General features: G+C 47.2%; 1 protein-coding gene across 4 annotated transcripts in view; it reads left to right on the top strand.

Annotated features, from left to right (window-relative positions):
* Nucleotides 1-17,996, top strand: part of Rasa3 (RAS p21 protein activator 3) — a 224,645-nt gene that overhangs the window by 145,575 nt on the left and 61,074 nt on the right. For all 4 annotated transcript variants that reach the window (XM_031339136.1, XM_031339140.1, XM_031339137.1 and 1 more), the window contains exon 2: nt 13,014-13,131. In XM_031339136.1, the coding sequence (XP_031194996.1) occupies nt 13,014-13,131 (118 nt within the window). The remainder of the gene's footprint in view (nt 1-13,013; nt 13,132-17,996) is intronic.

Below are 17,996 nucleotides of genomic sequence, written 5' to 3'. Positions count from 1 at the left end.
GGGATGGTGAGCAGAGGCACATTGAGACCAGAATCCAATGAGGGACTGTAGGTGTTTATGTTCCTTCATTTTTATTCAATCAATGCAGGAGTCAGGAGAGAGCAGAGTCGTTCTGACAACTGTCACGGGTCCAGGGTCAGGACAGATTCTCCCATCATTCAGGTTTGAGCTTGTAGAGCTGAATGAGCAGGTCCCATCTGTGGCTGCTGTGGTGTGGATGGGTCCTGAAGGCCAGACAGGATATGATATATGGCCCTGTTGGGTTGACAACATGTGTAGACAGTTAGAGCGAGCCCTGTCCCGGCATCTCTACCTGGGCCTAGAGTTCGGGACATCTGTGAATATCAGTGATACCCCCATGTATTTGGGGACGCTGACCGTGTGTTACTGGAGAGGACGGTGTTCTAATCCTCTGGGAAGTTGGTGGCAGAACATGACATTGACCCCCTCAGGGTGGTCTGTCCTTCACTAAAGGGCAGCTCTGGAATAGGCTCCCGTTCGTTCAGTACAGTGACTGGTTAACTGGTGGAGCTGCCCTGTGGTCCTCCAACATTAATCATTCAGAAGATAAGCGGAGCAGCGTGCCTGCGTTCTGTGGGTGCCCGTGTCTGCTTCCACAGTGGCCCACGGAACTCTCACCCCACTGGTCTTTGTTGTATAGCTCCCACCTCAGTTCCCAGGCAGGTCCTAGCACACATTAAGACGTGCACACAGGTAACTGGTCTAACCTGCCACGCACCTCCTGCCATGCCAGGATCTAAAGAAAGTTCTTGATCTGCTGACACACACAGATTGTTTAAGATCTGCAGCGTAGTCTCGAATGGAATATGTCGAGTGATGAGGGAATGAGGTAAAGACCCGACTGTGGTCCCCGGATGCTTCCCCTGCTGCCGCTGTTCTGTGCACTGGGTGTGTACCCGACTGTGGTCCCCGGATGCTTCCCCTGCTGCTGCTGTTGTGTGCACTCGGTGTGTACCTGACTGTGGTCCCTGATGCTTCCCCTGCTGCCGCTGTTGTGTGCACTTGGTGTGTACCTTGCCTTCCTGACTTGGGCCCAGTGGCAGCTCGAGGGTGGGTGCATTAAGCTCTTTGGTGGCAGGTTGGTGTTTTGATGGTCTGGGCTTAGACATTTATGGGGAAAATGTGGGTGTGAATTAGATCTGATATCTGAAGCTGTTACATCGTGACTAGCAATATGTGTATTCTAGTATATTCTAGTGTATTCTAGTATATATATATGTGTGTGTGTGTGTGTATGTACACACACACATACACACATACATATATATTTACAAACGTGAAATTTATTTATATAAAAATTTTCAGGATTTAATACTTCAACCAATCAAGTCTCTTGGGAAATTGACAGAGTATGGAAGTGTCAACATTTCTCTGGTGAGGCTGGAAGAGGCCTGATGGAGACAACTTGAAGAAGAATTTAAGGCTAATACACTCTATGACATTCTTGTTGAGAAGCCATTTTGTGTGCTCAACAGTCAGGCCCCCCACTTCATGGCAACCATAGGTCGGCTCTGGGGACAAGGCAGTGGAGCCACTGTGAGGACCCGTCAGCTTTGTGAATTTATCTGCTTTTCTTTTTCTTTTTCTTTTTTTTTTCTTTTTTTGGTTTTTCGAGAAAGGGTTTCTCTGTATAGCCCTGGCTGTCCTGGAATTCACTCTGTAGACCAGGCTGGCCTCAAACTCAGAAATCCGCCTGTCTCTGCCTCCCAGGTGCTGGGATTAAAGGCATGTGCCACCACTGCCTGGCTTATCTGCTTTTCAATAAAGGGTGCTCTGCACTTTTAGTATCTTTGGTATGCTGTGTGCCGCATTTAATGCCGGCGTGATCTGAGTCAAGCTTGTGTGCATTTTCCCTGGAGGGCCCATGGCCAGCACTCCGCTGCACCCCAGCTCAGCATGGTCCCCTCCATGCTGGCTTTGGCTGGAGTTAGGCATCATGCAAGTTCAGATTCTCCTCCTCCTATGCTTCTGTCTGCCTCCCAAAGCTTGATTCTATAGAGACAGTTCTTTCCACGTCTTGTAGGCAGAGATCCTGTTCCCTTGCCCCCAAACACTTTGTCCACAGCCTTTGAACAGGTGCATGCATGTCTCAAATGTCCCGTCTCCTTTGCAGATGTGTGCAGACAGCAGTGGTGTCCAGCTGCTCCTCGGCTTAGAGCATTAAAAAGTGCAGCAGTCTTTGAGTTAATAATGCAAAATCCCTTTATCTTGGACTAAGAGTCGCTGGCTTCCTGCTGCAGCTGTGAGCTGGTGTATGAAGAGTAGCTCTCGACAGAAACCAGTTTCTCTAGCCTGGGCTGTGTCCCAGAGCCACCCATGGGCATTCATGCCTGGGTCCTGAAATCCTTAACCCATACCTCCTCTAGGATTGGACCGTGGGTGTACAGTGTGTGTTCACACCTCCTCTAGGATTGGACCCTGTGTGTTCTTACCTCCTCTAGGATTGGACCATGGGTGTACAGTGTGTGTTCACACCTCCTCTAGGATTGGACCCTGGGTGTACAGTGTGTGTTCACACCTCCTCTAGGATTGGACCCTGGGTGTACAGTGTGTGTTCACACCTTCTCTAGGATTGGACCCTGTGTGTTCTTACCTCCTCTAGGATTGGACCCTGGGTGTACAGTGTGTGTTCACACCTCCTCTAGGATTGGACCGTGGGTGTACAGTGTGTGTTCTTACCTCCTCTAGGATTGGACCGTGGGTGTACAGTGTGTGTTCACACCTCCTCTAGGATTGGACCCTGGGTGTTCTTACCTCCTCTAGGATTGGACCCTAGGTCTCCCAGAAGACCCCCAGAGGTTGTACTGTGCGGGAAGTTTAGAACACCCCTATTGTCCGCATGAAGTATAAACACCTGGGATGGAGTCTTAGGTGCTGATCTGGAGGTGTCACCATAAGTTTTCTATCCATGTGGCAGATACTCAGCACAGGCAGCCTTCAGGTGCACAGAGCCTGTGGACCTGCAGTGTGCGTCAGTATGACAGTCTGTATACAGTGCAGTTGCTTTCTTGCCTTCTTCTGAGTTTGAATGGATTCAAGCGGAACCCTGAGTTTTCTCCTCTTTCTACCCCCCCCCACCTTGGCTAGCAGCATGGCAGAATGTGGAAGGTTCGTGGGGCGTGTCAGTCTGCCTGTGGCCTGTCTATGGAGTGTTCTCTTCTTTTGTGAATGCCTGCCCATCACCATTAGATTAGTTTATGTTCCCTGGCTTGTAAGATTACCACTCTCATTTACTTCGTATCTCAATAAGTTAGAAGCAGCGACACTAGTCCCCTGACGAACTCCCACAAACTCCCACGGGGCTTCCATTTCTACATCTCAAGGGTTTGAGTGTCTCTGTACTAGTCTCCCATGTACTGCTCAGGAGTCAACACAAAGAGCAGCTGAGGCCCAGTCTTGCCACTGGGATTCAGGCTTCAGGAGAGAGACCAATAAGTAGAAGAGATGGATGGGCAGAGCCCCCAGGGCAGAAGCCTGAATGGAAAGATGGTTGCTGCCACAGTGGGAAGGGCCAGTTCCAAGCTCACTGCTGACCTGGAAGCTCCTCCCACTAATGTTCTCAGAGCCTGCTGAGAGAGATGAGGCTCCAAGGACACGTTTACCAGGATTCTTCTAAGCATGGGTGGAGGGATGGAACAACCCAGAGTTAATCCCCCTTGATTAGTACCCATTTCTTCTGCTGAGAAATCTTGTCTGGGAACTTGTAGTTTAGCTATGCTGTAGCTGTTCTTAATGGGGTACAAAATAGGGCGTCATTTCTGCATCTTTTCAAAGTCTCCACGGAAGACTCATGGTTACTGTGTCTGATTCATTATTTAATATCACCTACATGCGATATCTGGTAAATCCCTCCCAGAGACTTGGTGCATTTCATTTTTAAGTAAAATAAGAAAATTATGTTATACCACATTCCCCAGACGCTCGGAGGAGTGCTGTTTCCACACGCTAAGGATGGGTAGATATAATTCTCCTTCTCTTTGCGATTCTCAGCCTCCTTATTTCCATCCAACAGTCTTACTATTCTATACTCACTTTTCTCACTGTCAAGAGCTTCCTGGCCTTCATGGAGACTGAAGGATGGGGGATGTGGCCTGGGCCTCTTCCCAGGGGTCCACCTGTGTTGGAGGCCTGCAGTTCCTGAGCTATCTAACGCAGCATGCTCACGGACTGTGTAATGTGATTTACGAGTCCAGACTCACTGAAATAACAAGGCAGTAAAAACAGGTTCCAAGAATAGAAAATTTTAATTGCGAAAGTCTTCTTTTCAGAAAAAGACCTCAGTGTTGTTATAACACGCGATCTTGACAGATGTAAACTCCGAGGCCCAAGTTTTGATTCAAAGATTCTGGGTGGCAGAGAAGCCTGGGCTCCAGGTGGCACTTCCCACCCTCCTCAGTATAGAGGAGAGTGGGGGGAGGGGACAGCATTCAGCCCAGTCCCTCCCAGTTCCTCAAACTCAGACTCCTCTTAGGTCAGCCTGTAGTCTGTCTTACTGGTTTTCAAGCTGGTGTGTTCTCAGAGGCTGGGAAATCCCTCAGGAGGGAGCAATACTGGAAACACCATGGTGAGCACAGTTACTTAGGTAGCTCTAAGAATAGGACCTGTGCTTGGCCACTGTCACCCACCTATTAGGACAGCTGCACCCCAGCCATCTCTGGTTTATCCCCAGGGATCATAGCAGTTCATATCTGAGTGTCACATACCATCTTCAGGCACAGATTGACCATCACACAGTTACAGTGGTGGACTTCAGTAATCCACTCTTAGTAACAGACAGTGTACATGTACACACACACATGCCCCCCCCCCACAAGCACACACATACATGCACACACACACAAGCACACACACAAACACACACATACACACAAGCACATACACATATGCCCATACACACATATGCCCCCCCACAAGCACACACACACATGCACACACACATGCCCACACACACACGCCCCCTCCACAAGCACACACACAAGCATACACACACACAGAAGCACACACATATGCCCACACACAAGCACACACACACAAGCACACACACACACACATGCACACACACACACACAGACACTAATGCATACACTCAACAAAGAGACATTAGAGTTTAATAATATTAAAAAATGAAATAGGGGCCAGGTGTGGGGGTGTACCCCTTTAATCCTACCACTTTGGTGACAGAGGCAGGTGGATCTCTGTGAGTTCAAACCCAGGTCAGTCCACAGGGTGAGTTTCAAGATAGCTAGGGCTATATAGCAAGACCTTGTCATAAAAGAAAACCAAAAGGGTAACATAGACCTGCTGGATGTCCACAGAACATTCTAGAAAAACACTACATCATATGCATCCTTTTCAGCAGCCTGTGGAGTTTTCTGTAAAATGGACCAATTTTATAGCACAGAGCAAGGATTAACAAGGACAAAAATCCTGAAGTTATCGCTTGTGTTCTCTGTGGCCATAGCAAGTAAAACTTGGAATCAGCAGCAAGAGAAACTGTAGGACATGCACAGACTCACGGGTCTTGAAAACCATACTATTGAATAATGAGTCATCACTGAAGAAATAAGGGGTGGAGGGGGGTGGTTGATATTTCCAGAATCGAATGAACACACAGCACTGTGGGTGAAATTTGTCCGATAAGATGCACAGTTCAAGGGTGCACCCCAGGTCTTAGAAAAGCAACAGTCAAACCTAAAACTACACACGGAAAGAAATATTCAAGATCAGGACAGAAATGAATGAAATAGAAATAGGTAGAAGAAGCGATATAATGAAGAGATGGCTTTGCAGAAAGATGGATAAGAGTGACGGGGGAATGGGAGAGGCAGAGCAGGGCAGAGAGAGAGAGCTGAGAAAGGAGACATTGCAAAAAAAAAAAAAAAAAAAACCACACAGTGAATTTCAGACGATTATCAGGGCATATTTTGTAAGCCTATACTCTAATAAACTGAAAAATCTAACTAAAACAGGTAAGTTTCTTGGCCTATATTACCTACCAAATTTAAGCCAACAACAACAGCAACAACAAACATAGTAGCTATATGACAAGCAGTAAAGTTGAACCACCGTTAAAAAGGCACCCGGGGCCTGTGAGATGCTTCACTGGTTGAGAACACTGGCTGCTCTTCTGGAGGACCTGGGTTTGCTTAGGTTCCCAGCACCCCAGTGTAGCTCATGACCATCTACAGCTCCAGTCCCAGGGGATCCAACACCCACTTCAGGCCTCCACGGGGTATGCACCCATACGGTACATAGGCATACATGCAGGCAAAACACCCACCTACTCCCACACACATACTCAAATAATAATTTCTAAAAAAAGACTCCCAACTAATAAAACCATAGGCCCAAAAAGATTCTCAGCTGAATTACAGCATTGTTAAAGAGGAGCTGACATTAATGTTCCTCAGGCTATCCCATAAGACAGACAGGGAACTCACTCTGCTGAACTCATTTTTATGAAGCTGGTCTTACACCGACACCACACTGGACAATAACAAATAAAGTAATAGGCCAGTCTCCTTGAGGAATGCCAATGCAGTAAGTACTTCCAAACTGGATTTGACTAGATATCCAAGGTGTCACTTGGACTTCATATCAAGAATGTCAGGTGCTTCAGAGTATACAAGTCAATACATATAATATATCACATTCACTTCAAAATAGACGTCAATACATATAATATATCTCATTAACTGTCGCAAAGAAAAAAATCATATGACTATACCAACAGATGCAGAAAAGACCCTTGATAAAGTCCAACATCCCTTCTTGATTAAAAACCGTAAACAAGGATTAGAAAGACAACGCCTCAGCATAATAAATGCTTTTTATGATAAGCACATATGAACATTTTACTAAACGAGAGGCCTCGAAGCTGTTCCACTGAAACAGGCAACGAGGCGGGGCACCCACTGTCTCCACTCTCATCACTATACTCTCCGCGTCTCAGCTAGCGTAAGAAGACGAGAGCAGGGTCCAAGGGATCCCAATGGGAAGCCAAACTTATCTCTGTTTGCAAATAATGTGAGTCTGTGCAGAAGAACAGGAAAGACTCCGCTAAGCTCTTGGAGCTGGTGAGCCCTCTCAGTAAGGCAAAGGCCACAGAGCTAACATGCAAGCATCAATAGCTTCTCTCCAGAACAGTAAAAAATATGCCAAGGAAGAAGTCAAAGAGGCAGTCCTGTTCACGATAGCATTGCAGATGCCTAGGGCTGAACTTGACAGTCGGGGAAAAGACCTTTATGATGAAAATCTCAAAGACACCGAAGAACAAAGTCGAAGAAGACACAAGATACAAAGGCCTCCTGTGCTCACAGATTAGCAGAATTAACATTGTGAAGAATGGCTGTATTGCAAAAAGGAATCTATAGACTCAACTAAGTCCCCTTTGAAATGTCAACTAGGGGCTGGAAAGCTGACTTCGCAGGTCAGAGATTTGCTGTGTGATGATGGGGGACCATAGGTCAGATCCTAGCACCCAGGAATCAAGCTGGCTGTCCCTTATATGTCAATATCTCCAGCTCTGAGGGAATACAATACCCACTTCTGGCCACTATATTCATGTATACAGATGTATTCAGCCATACACATGTAAACATACAGAGACACATGTATACACACGTGTACACACACACACACAAGATTAAAACTTTCATCAAATTCTCAATGACAGTATTAATCAGAACTAGAAAAAATTGGTACTCAGGTTCGCAGACATAAGCCTACATAGCTCCAGCTACGTGCATTTTGGCAATGGTGCCAAAGACATCTATTATAAAAAGAGATAGCTCTTCACCAACGGTGCCAGGAAAACTGGAAATCTCTAGGTATAGAAGAACGAAGGTAGGTCTCTCATCCTGTTTAAAAAAACAACAACAACCACCAAATGGGCCAAAGATGGTAATATAAGGACTCAAAATCTGCAGCTGTTATAGGAAGCCACTTTAAGATACAGGCATAGCCAGAGGCTCGCTGAGAAGGACTACAGTGGTTTGGTAAATAATGCCAAAAACTGATAAACAGGGTTGTGTGAAATTCAAGAGCTTCTGCACAGCAAAGCAAACAGTTATCAAGAGAAGAGTCAGCCGTTGGAATAGGGAAACATCTCCGTAGGATATAGAGCCGATAAAAGATTAATATCCAGGATGGATAAAGATTTAAAAAGAAAAAAAAAAACACCAGAAAACGAAACAGTCCAGTAAACTTCTGGGCTAATGAAATGAGTGGGCACACAGCTCTCAAACCGCCCAGTACTAATGACGAATAAACATGAAGAGACACCCCTCAGCCATCAGGGAAACACACCAATACCACAATGGTCCTTCACTTTACCTGCCAGGCTGCCTGTCACTCAAACAGACTCTGGCTAGGATATGGAGCGGGAGGAAGCCTTCTACACTGCCGATGGGCACGCAGGTTTGTCCAGGCTCTATGGAGGTTCCCAAACAAACTAAAATCAGAACCAGCCTGTGATCCAGCTCTCCCATCTCCTGAGCACTTCACTAAAGGACCAAGGGCACACACCGCAGAGACGCCTGCTCACACCCAGGCTCACTGCACCACTGTTCTTAATCGTCAGGTCATGGGCTCAGCCTAAGTGTCCATCAGCAGTGACTGGATAAAGAAATTGCATAGATGCGCAGTAGAATTTTATTCAGCCATAAAGAAGAGTCAACTTCTGTCAGGTGCTGGGAGGTGGATGTGACCGGAGACCCTCAAGACAGACAGACAGATGGATGCCGCCTTAGTCAGTGCTCTGTTGCTGTGAAGAGAAGCGATGACCACAGCAACCCCTTATAAAGGAAAGCATTTAATTGGGGCTGGCTTACAGGGTCAGAGGTTCAGTCCATTATCATCATGGCGGGGAGCATGGTGTCATGCAGGCAGAAGCAGCTGAGAGTTCTACATCTGGGTCCATGGGCAGCAGGAGAGAGACACGGGGCCTAGCTTGAGCTTTTGGAACCTCAGATCCCACCCCGCAGTGACACACTTCTTCCAACATGGCCACACTGCCTCATCCTTTCAAAGACAGCTACTTCCTGATAATTGAGCATTTAAATCTGTGAGCCTGTGGGGTCATTCTTATCCAAACCTCCACAACTACCATGTTTTCTCTTATTTGTGGGCCTTACAATATATTTTATTTTACTTTATTTTTAATCTGAGACCAGACCTCTCTCTGTGTGCCTTCAGCTGTCCTGTAGCCATGCTGACCTGGCTGGCCTTGTACTTACTGAGATTGCTGCCTCTGCCTCCTGAGTGATAGGAGGGCTCTGAGACTAAAGGCTTGTGCCACCATGCCTGGCCCTGTGAGGATTCTGTGTGTGTATATGTATGTGTATATTATGTGTATGTGTATATATGTATATGTATATATGTGTGTGTTCACATGTGTGCATATGTACGTGTGATGTAAACAAGGTAGATTGAGAGATGAAATAAGACTAGTGGGAAGAGGAGAAGGGGGCACTAAGGAGAAGGGGTAAAACTGGTGTGAACACCATCAAAATATATGTACATAACTGTCTTTATGAGAACCCAGGCTGTGCACAATAAATACACACCAATGTTTCTAGAAAGGAAAAGAAACCCATGCAGTTTGGGAGGAGATGAAGAAGGGAACTTGGACATCTGCATCCTATGTGTCATTGACACCTGGCAGGCAGGTGGCCTGTCGTCACTAAGCTGGATGTGTTTACTTGGGATAACTCACTGCTCTTGGTCCAGATGCAGACAGAACCTCTAAGTCTAAGGACCCCGGGGGAAGACGCAGGCAGCTGTGCAACTGTTCCTGTTTACCTGGGCAGAGTGGCTTGCTAAAGGGTGGTTCAGGACACTCATCTACTATCTGGTGGTGGTGTTGTCATAGCAGCAGGATGCTTCTACCCCATCTAAGTGGGCTCCATGGAGAAGGTAGTGACCACACTGCAGTGCCAGCCAGTGAGTCCTACTGACCCGACCGCCTTCTAGGGGAACACAGGTACAATTTCTCTTCTTCTGACTTTCTTCGGATAATAAATGGAAACACAGTTGTAATTTTTCTTCTTTTGACTTTCTGTGGATAATAAACAGGCTATCAGTTCTATATCTTCCACAAAGCCATCTCCCAAAGGACTTTCAAAAAAACATTGTCTTTCAAGAAACAGGGCAACTTGTGGCTAACTAGCTATACCTCGCTGTGTACTCACTGTAAAAACATATGCTCACATAAACAAAAAGAAACCCAGACATAAAAACAAAGGAGAGAAAACAGTTAAAATCCAAAGGAAAGGGAAGCTTTAATTCACACCATAAAGGTATTTGCCAGGAAGTTGGTAGAGTTCAGTGGTTTTCAGCTCAAATTTTGTGAACTCTGGAGGAGCCCTTGGTCTCCAACCAGAGCTAAGGATGGAGAGTCCTTCTTCCATATGGCCAGAGCTGCAATGCTTCCTCTAAGACCAGCAGGTTGGCTATGCTTGGAGCTTAGCTCTGTGTAGAAGCTGTGAACCTTGCTCTTGCCTGTGAATTCATTGTGGACCCCACAGATGATGTATGTGGTCTAAGGCTGCCGTGTCTTGGGAAGCCGGTAGAGCTTGGTCTTCTGAAGTGTAGAGGCTGGGCTTGGCTTTACCTCAAACATGTTGGTCATGTCTTGAGTCTACCCATGAAGAAGTGGACATTTTGGGAGAGCTGTGTTTCTAGGGTGAGGGTGGATACAAGAAACATTCCTTGTGGCTTTTCTCTGAACCACTGTTGACCATATTCCTTAGTGGACCTTTAACTCCAGGGTCCATTGGGCCTGGTGGTACAGAACTGGAATCCCAGCTATTCAGGAGGCTAAGGTGGCTCACCACAAACTTAAAACCAGCCTGCACAACTTAGCAAGACTCTATCTCAAAAAAAGAGGGCTAGGAATGGAGGTTAGTGGTAGAGCATTCACCTACTAGAGTGAAGCTCCCCAACACCCCCACATGAAAAAACCCCAAGATCTTTGAACTGGTCAGATTTAGAGCACAGTGCCTTGTCTTCTCAGGGTAGAGGTTACTGAGGCTCCGAAAGACTCTCTCTACCACTGTTGAAACAGCCTCATGCATGTTAAGACCTGTGGGCAGCTCTAAGAGATAACATGTGTTGGCACAGGCCATCGGAAAGAAGATGCTATATAAAAAAGTATTGCTCATTAGAAAAAACTCTTGCTAACCCTCTTCATTTCATGTCTCAGGAGAACAACCTTAACTGAAAAGTTTAAACGTGAGCTAGATGCTCTGTGGACTTTTTAGTTGACTAGTTTGTAAGTTGGTATATTCTGGTTGAATTGTTCTCCTTAGTAAAGCTGAGCATATATATGTGCCTGATTATACTTGAGGAGGGCAAGACTGTTTGGTGCTGTAGACCCAGCCTATGGTGTAGATCCAGCCTGTGCTGTAGATCCAGCCTGTAGTGTAGACCCAGCCTGTGCTGTAGACCCAGCCTGTGCTGTAGACCCAGCCTGTGCTGTAGACCCAGCCTGTGCTGTAGACCCAGCCTGTGCTGTAGACCCAGCCTGTGCTATAGGCCCAGCCTGTGCTGTAGAGCTCTTCCGTGGCTTGGCCGATTGTGTTGCTTTTCAATATTGACGTAAAGTGGTATTGACAGGTGCCAGTGTGTAACTTCATGCTTTGCTGGCTGTTTTTAGTACTACTCCAGGGAAGATGTGAACAAATCTTTACTTACCTAATAGTCAGCTAATGATAGACCTAAGTGCCGATATCACCAAAATCCAGTTTGCCTTTCCTGGGGTTACTTAGAGGAGTATAGATGAGGAGTTATGTACAAGAGCAGGAACAACTCAGAGCAGCTGAATCAACAAAAGCCCACCCACGTGTGGGTGACAACTCACAGAAGCTGGACACCTGCTGCAGGACGGGCAGTTCAACAACTGGGAGAGCCTCTTCTAAGCAGACCTGGCTATTTATATAATCTTGGGAAGAGAGGGACTATGTAATTCTGGTAAGTTTCAGGGATTTCCTGAGACTTGTGAGTTGTTTACTTCCTGAGTCTTAAGGAACATCTTTCTAGGATGGAAGCTTTCAACTTATAAGAAATTGCATCCTGCAGTGTGGATGCAGGCTAAGTGATGTAAGATAGTCACAGAAGATACGCATGGCTTCACAAGGGCAGCTGCCAGAGCTGTCAGTGACACAGTGACACAGCACTGTCAGCGACACAGAGCCTCAGCAACACACAGGCAGGAAGTAGAATGTTGGGAGCGGGGAGGTGCAAAAGATGCATGAGGGAGGTGTGGCAGGCCCCTGCTGAGAGGGGTCAATGTCCAGAGTGAGAGGAAGGATTCCATGGTGGATGGAGACATTGGCACACAGTGGTGTGACCCTGCTTACCCTATTTACTATACTTAGAGATGGCTACGGCACTGCACTCTGTGGTCCTTCTTCTACCTTGATTAAAGTTGTTGGTTTGGTTTTTGTTTTTGCTTGTTTGTTTGTTTGTTTTTTCGAGACAGGGTTTCTCTGTGTAGCTCTGGCTGTCCTGGAACTCACTCTGTAGACCAGGCTGACCTCAAACTCAGAAATCCTCCTGCCTCTGCCTCCCAAGTGCTGGGATTAAAGGCATGCACCACCACTGCCCGGCTTGATTAAAGTTTTTATAAATGGAAGGGACCAATGTGGGTAAATACACACATAGCAGTCTTCCGTCCCAAGGCAGGGCTTCTCGCTGTGCAGTGGTGCCTGGATACCTGAGGGGCAGAGCAGACTGGGGTGGCACTCATTCTCCTCATTTGCCCTAGGGGTGGATACATGTGTGATAAACTTGGTTCTAGACTATATTTTGACTTTTCAGAAAACCAAACCACACAAAGAGTGAGTGAGTGTACAAGGTGAAGGCATGCGCCTACCTGTGAAGTGACAGCTGACGGCCATGCTGACTGTTCTGTGGTAGCTTGACAATGTGTGTGACTACGAGGGTGTTGTGCAATCTGTGCTAAGCTGGTACGTATCTCATTGACTCTTTAGGTGAAGCCAAGAATCTTCCTTCCTACCCGGGGCCAAACAAGATGAGGGATTGCTACTGCACTGTGAACCTGGACCAGGAGGAGGTTTTCCGGACCAAAATTGTAGAGAAGTCACTCTGGTAATGTCCACTGCTCCTTTTTTATTCGATTCTTACTTATTTGATTTTTTTTTTATATTTTATTTTATTTATTTATTTGATTCTGAGTTCCTGTCTGCCTGCCTGTGCCAGGCTGCACGTGGGAGACTTTGATCTGAAGAGGTCCCCACGAGCTTCTGATGTGGGCCATAGTAGGCACCTCTGGCCTGATCTCCAGGGCCCTGAAGTATGGGAAATGCTTGGAGCCATACTTTTCCCCCAGGATGTGAAAAGAACTTCTTGAGAAAGCCTGCAAATGAGGCTGGAGAGATGACAAAGCAGTTAGGAGCGGTCTGTTCCTACAGAGGGCTTGGGTTTCATACCCACAAGGTGGCTCACCACCATCCTTACCTTCAGTTCCAGGGAATGGCTCCCTTTTCTGGCCTCTGTGGAAACCAGGCATGCACACTACATCTATGTAGGCAAAACATTCATATCTGCAAATTTCTCATTTTTTAAAAGTCTTCACTAAAAATTCAAGTGAGAATTTTAAGAGAGGAAATAAGTTAAAACTTTCCCTTCCTGCACCATATTTCTTTAAAAAAAAATTAAGAGACATGTGCTCTGTACACAGAGTTGTAAACTAGAAGAAAGATCCAGAAAGCATTTATTGGCACATTCTGAGCCAGGGTGGGTCAGCCAAGGAGAATGAGAATATAGCGAGGCCTGAAACTCGTGAGTTTGCGGTCCAGAATGAGAGCCTTCTCCTTCAGCATGGATTTTTAGCGTGGATGTCTGTCTCAGCATCCTGGGGCTCAGACCTTGCTTTGCCAATCAGCTCCCAGTCTAAGGAGGGTCTGGGCTGTGTCTAGGAGCATGTGGGGACAGGAAGTGACATTGTAGAGCCCTTAGAAGCGACCTGAGAGTGAATGTGGAAATAGCAAGGAAGCTGTGTACTTACCGCTGGAGCTAGTAAGGGGAGCCAAGAATATCATCACGGCAGGCATGCCAGCCTCCCTTGCGGTTCTTCAAGATCAAAGGAGACAACCCGGAGCCAGGGGCTCCACCTTTTAGGTTTAGAATTATGGGTTGTGTGGTCTGAAAACACTATTCTGATTTGAAGAGCATTTTTAGCAGCCGAATTATATCCTTGCGCAGTAGCAGCAAACAGCATGTCCTGATGACTTAATGAGTTGAATTTTTGGAAAACCACTAATGTCGCCCGCCCCGAGGGAGGTGGATGGTGTATCCATTCTGTCTGCCTTGAAGCCACCCTGCCGAGGTCCCATGGTTACAGCTGATGTGTTGTTATTTATACACACTTTAGATTTTTTTGTAAAGAAAAAAACAGAAGCGAACCCTGAAAAATACTGCCAGGAGCCACATCTGTTGAAGAATGTCTTGTGGGGTCGGTGAAGATGGTGCTGGGCTGGTAATTTTTACTCTAGAAAAATGGTGTTGCATTACCCTGCGTTACCCTCCATCACCCGTGGATACCTGAGCGTGTTCCTATTTGCGCACTATGCTGGTATAAGCCCTTCGGTATGCCCTGGGGACCATGGCAGTGCTGTGAAGTCAGCAGGAAGGATGTCTGCCTGGGACCCCCTCTGGTGGCCAAGGGATGGGAGCCTGCCAGACACTGGCAGGTTTAGAAACAGGGATCGTTGTTTCTAATTTGGAGCCTAGATGTGGTGCTTCGGATGGGAAGCACCAGACAGAGGCTGTGGGTGGTGATACCAGCCCTTAGGGGGTCAGGCTCCTATTTACAGTGAGCCCCAGATCTGCTGCTCTCTTGAGCTGTTGACTAAGATCCCTTCTGGTATACATCTCCAGTGTGCCCCACCTCACGTCGATGATCCCTTGCAGGCACTCTTTCCCTACAGACGGCTTTGGAAGCTGTTGTCTGGGTTCTTTTTGTTTAATTACGTATGGATGCACTTGTCAAAGCACGTGAATGGAGGTCAGAGGACAACTTGTGGGAACTCAGAGTACTCATTACATATCACACAGCATATATAAATATGTAGGTATGCATGCGTACATGTATGTATGCATGTATGTATCTACACTGCAGCAGAGTTCATGGGGTTTCAGAAGTCTTTAGAATAGCAAAACTGATAACAAGTAAAAATAAGTCTGTCAGTGTAATAACAAACCAGGGTGAAGCTCAGCGGGCTATAAGAGAGTCAGGTGCAAGGTCAGACTCGAGCCACAGGAATGAGGTGACGAGAAGGGAGTGCCTACTCCAGAGGAGTGGATGTGGGGACAGATGGATTATGCAGGTCCAGACAGGTGGACAGACAGACAGCAATTCAAGTAGGCCATATCAACAGTGGTGATCAAACCAAGACAGAGTTCCTGGGAAGATTAGAAGGTCTCTCAGGGCTTGATGCACACCAGGGGTCAGGTGATTGGTCCTGGGGTCAGCATTGCACACCAGGGGTTACGTGATTGGTCCTGGGGTCAGCATTGCACACCAGGGGTCAGGTGATTGGTCCTGGGGTCAGCATTGCACACCAAGGGTTACGTGATTGGTCCTGGGGTGAGCATTGCACACCAGGGGTCAGGTGATTAGTCCTGGGGGAAGCATTGCACACCAGGGGTCAGGTGATTAGTCCTGGGATCAGCGCCATGCTTGATGGTCTCTCCTTCGTGGGAGGGGGTTGCATCCTTCTATGATCTGATGTATCCACTAGGTCCTTGCATCCTGCTCTCCTGATAAGATTTTTAATGTGCCTGTGTGCCCCTACAGTCCCAGTTCACTGGTAAATTTACTGGGTGGTGCCCTTTCTACTCAAAGTTTGTTGCTATGTTAATGTTCTTATTTGATATATCTCTATATTAAAGAAATATCGTCTCTCTGTTTGCAACCTTCACAGAAAAAGTTTAATGATCCTGAAACTTTTAATTCTCATCTAATGAGAGACTTCAGTCAGACTCTGGGGTGAGGGGCTCCTTTCCCTTCCCATCCTGCTTCAGGCTACTGATGGAATATGCGAACTGAGGAGTGGCTTCTGTCTTTATTTTTATTTTTTATTTTTTGTTTAAAGTGATTGTCCCAGAAGAGAACACAGGCAAAGCTGACAGGCGCTTCAGGCATGGGCCTGTGTGGCTGCGCTTCAGGCATGGGCCTGTGTGGCTGCTTCATGTGTAGCCAAGCAGCCTTCCCCACATTAGCAGGCCTTCAGACTGGCACCCTAAGCCCCACAGTGGGCCACGTGTGCCAGTGACTTGAGGAAGAAGTGAGCCATAGCAGGTGCTACTCGACTTGCTGCTGCATCCCTATCTGTGGTCTGAAAGTCAGTCATGTGATCTAGGTCAGCATTCGGTCATCATCCACTCAGGCAGTGGTGTGCCCATCAAAGCAAAACCAGGCGTCTCTGTCAGTCTAAGTCTCAAACAACTTTCCTAAATAAAGTTCTAAGGAGTGAAGGAGTGTGAGCTAAGAGGGGGCCTATGTACAAAGAAAGCATGCTTGTGTGAGTGTGTGTCTGTGTCTGTGTGTGTGTGTGTGCAAAGGAAAGCAATAAACTACCAAGTGGGGGTGGCAGACAGGGACACACTGCTGGAGGACAGAAGGCTACGAAGAACATTTTTGTAAAGTAACATCTGTAGGAATGAATAGTGTGACAACTTAAATGGACAATCTGGTGAATGAACTAAGTTGCTCATAGACAAAGCTGAAGAGGAAACTGAAGTTTGAAATAAAAGGAAATGGGAAGTGCAAGCAGTTTAGAGAAGTGGGGGCCAGCACTGCAACAATGGCCAAGCTCACAGTAGCCAGACCTGAAAGGCCGCAGGACTCAGCCACAGATGTTGAGTGAGAGATGGGAGGGGCAGACCCAGTCGCAGATGTTGAGTGAGAGATGGGAGGGGCAGACCCAGCTGCAGATATTGAGGTGAGAGATGGGAGGGACAGACCCAGTGAGACCCTGAGATGATGCTGAGTAGTAGGGCGGAGCAAGTGGGCCCACTGGTCCAGACTGAGAGCCTATAGCTAGCTCCCGCCCTTCCCATAGCATGACCGCTGCCCCACAGACTGTCAAACAGTTTCCTGGCATCCAACTAAGGGAAGGGATCTATGGTTCCCCAATGCCCTCCAGCATCAGCATCACCCTGTAGATTAGATATAGATTTGGCAGCAGTGTTGTTGCAGGAACTGAAGGCTCACATAACTGCAAGTCTGAACTGGAAAGTGTGGAAGAGTGCTCTGGCTGTACACATACAGCCTGGCAGAGCTGGTGTGAGCTGCAGGAGCTGGGCATGCACCTCAGGGAGAGGTGCTCACACAGTACGTTCCCCCTGAGTCCTGGTGTGTGCCTGGACTCAATACAGAGTCACACAGAAGGTGAGAAGATGGAGACAGACAGACAGAGAGAGAGAGGGAGGGAGGGAGGGAGGGAGGGAGGGAGGGAGGGAAGGAGGGAGAGGGAGAGAACTGAGTCTCTTTGCCCCTCCCCCACTTGTATGGATGCTTTCTCAGAGTACACATCGTTTGTCTTTCCCATGCATGGAAGGGACCTGATGAGCCCATTGTTCATGTTCACACTACTGAGCTAGTGTTGCTAGTGTTGCTGAGACAGTACCCTCCTCTCTATCCCCTTTCTCTACAGTCAACCCTCGGATGGGCACAGAGAGGAGAGCAAGCCTCGCTGGCCCCAGCCCTCCCCAATGAAAGTGATATTGTCAAAGGCTATGTTCCCCCTGGAAGAGACACTCCTAATCCTGAAAACAAAAGGTCTTAGTTACTGTTTGATATCTGTGAAGAGACACCGTGACCAAGGCAACTCTTCTAACAGAAAGCATTTATAGTTTCAGGGGGTTTGTCCATTATTATCATGGTGGGAAGCAGAGAGACATGACTATAGTACTACCTGAGAGCTTTACATTTTGATCCACAGGCGGGG

The sequence above is a fragment of the Mastomys coucha genome, unplaced genomic scaffold (genome assembly GCF_008632895.1).
Source record: "Mastomys coucha isolate ucsf_1 unplaced genomic scaffold, UCSF_Mcou_1 pScaffold22, whole genome shotgun sequence".
In the NCBI taxonomy this organism is placed as follows: domain Eukaryota; kingdom Metazoa; phylum Chordata; class Mammalia; order Rodentia; family Muridae; genus Mastomys; species Mastomys coucha.
Note: the sequence above shows the minus strand (reverse complement) of the source record. Positions and strands in the feature narration are given on the sequence as shown.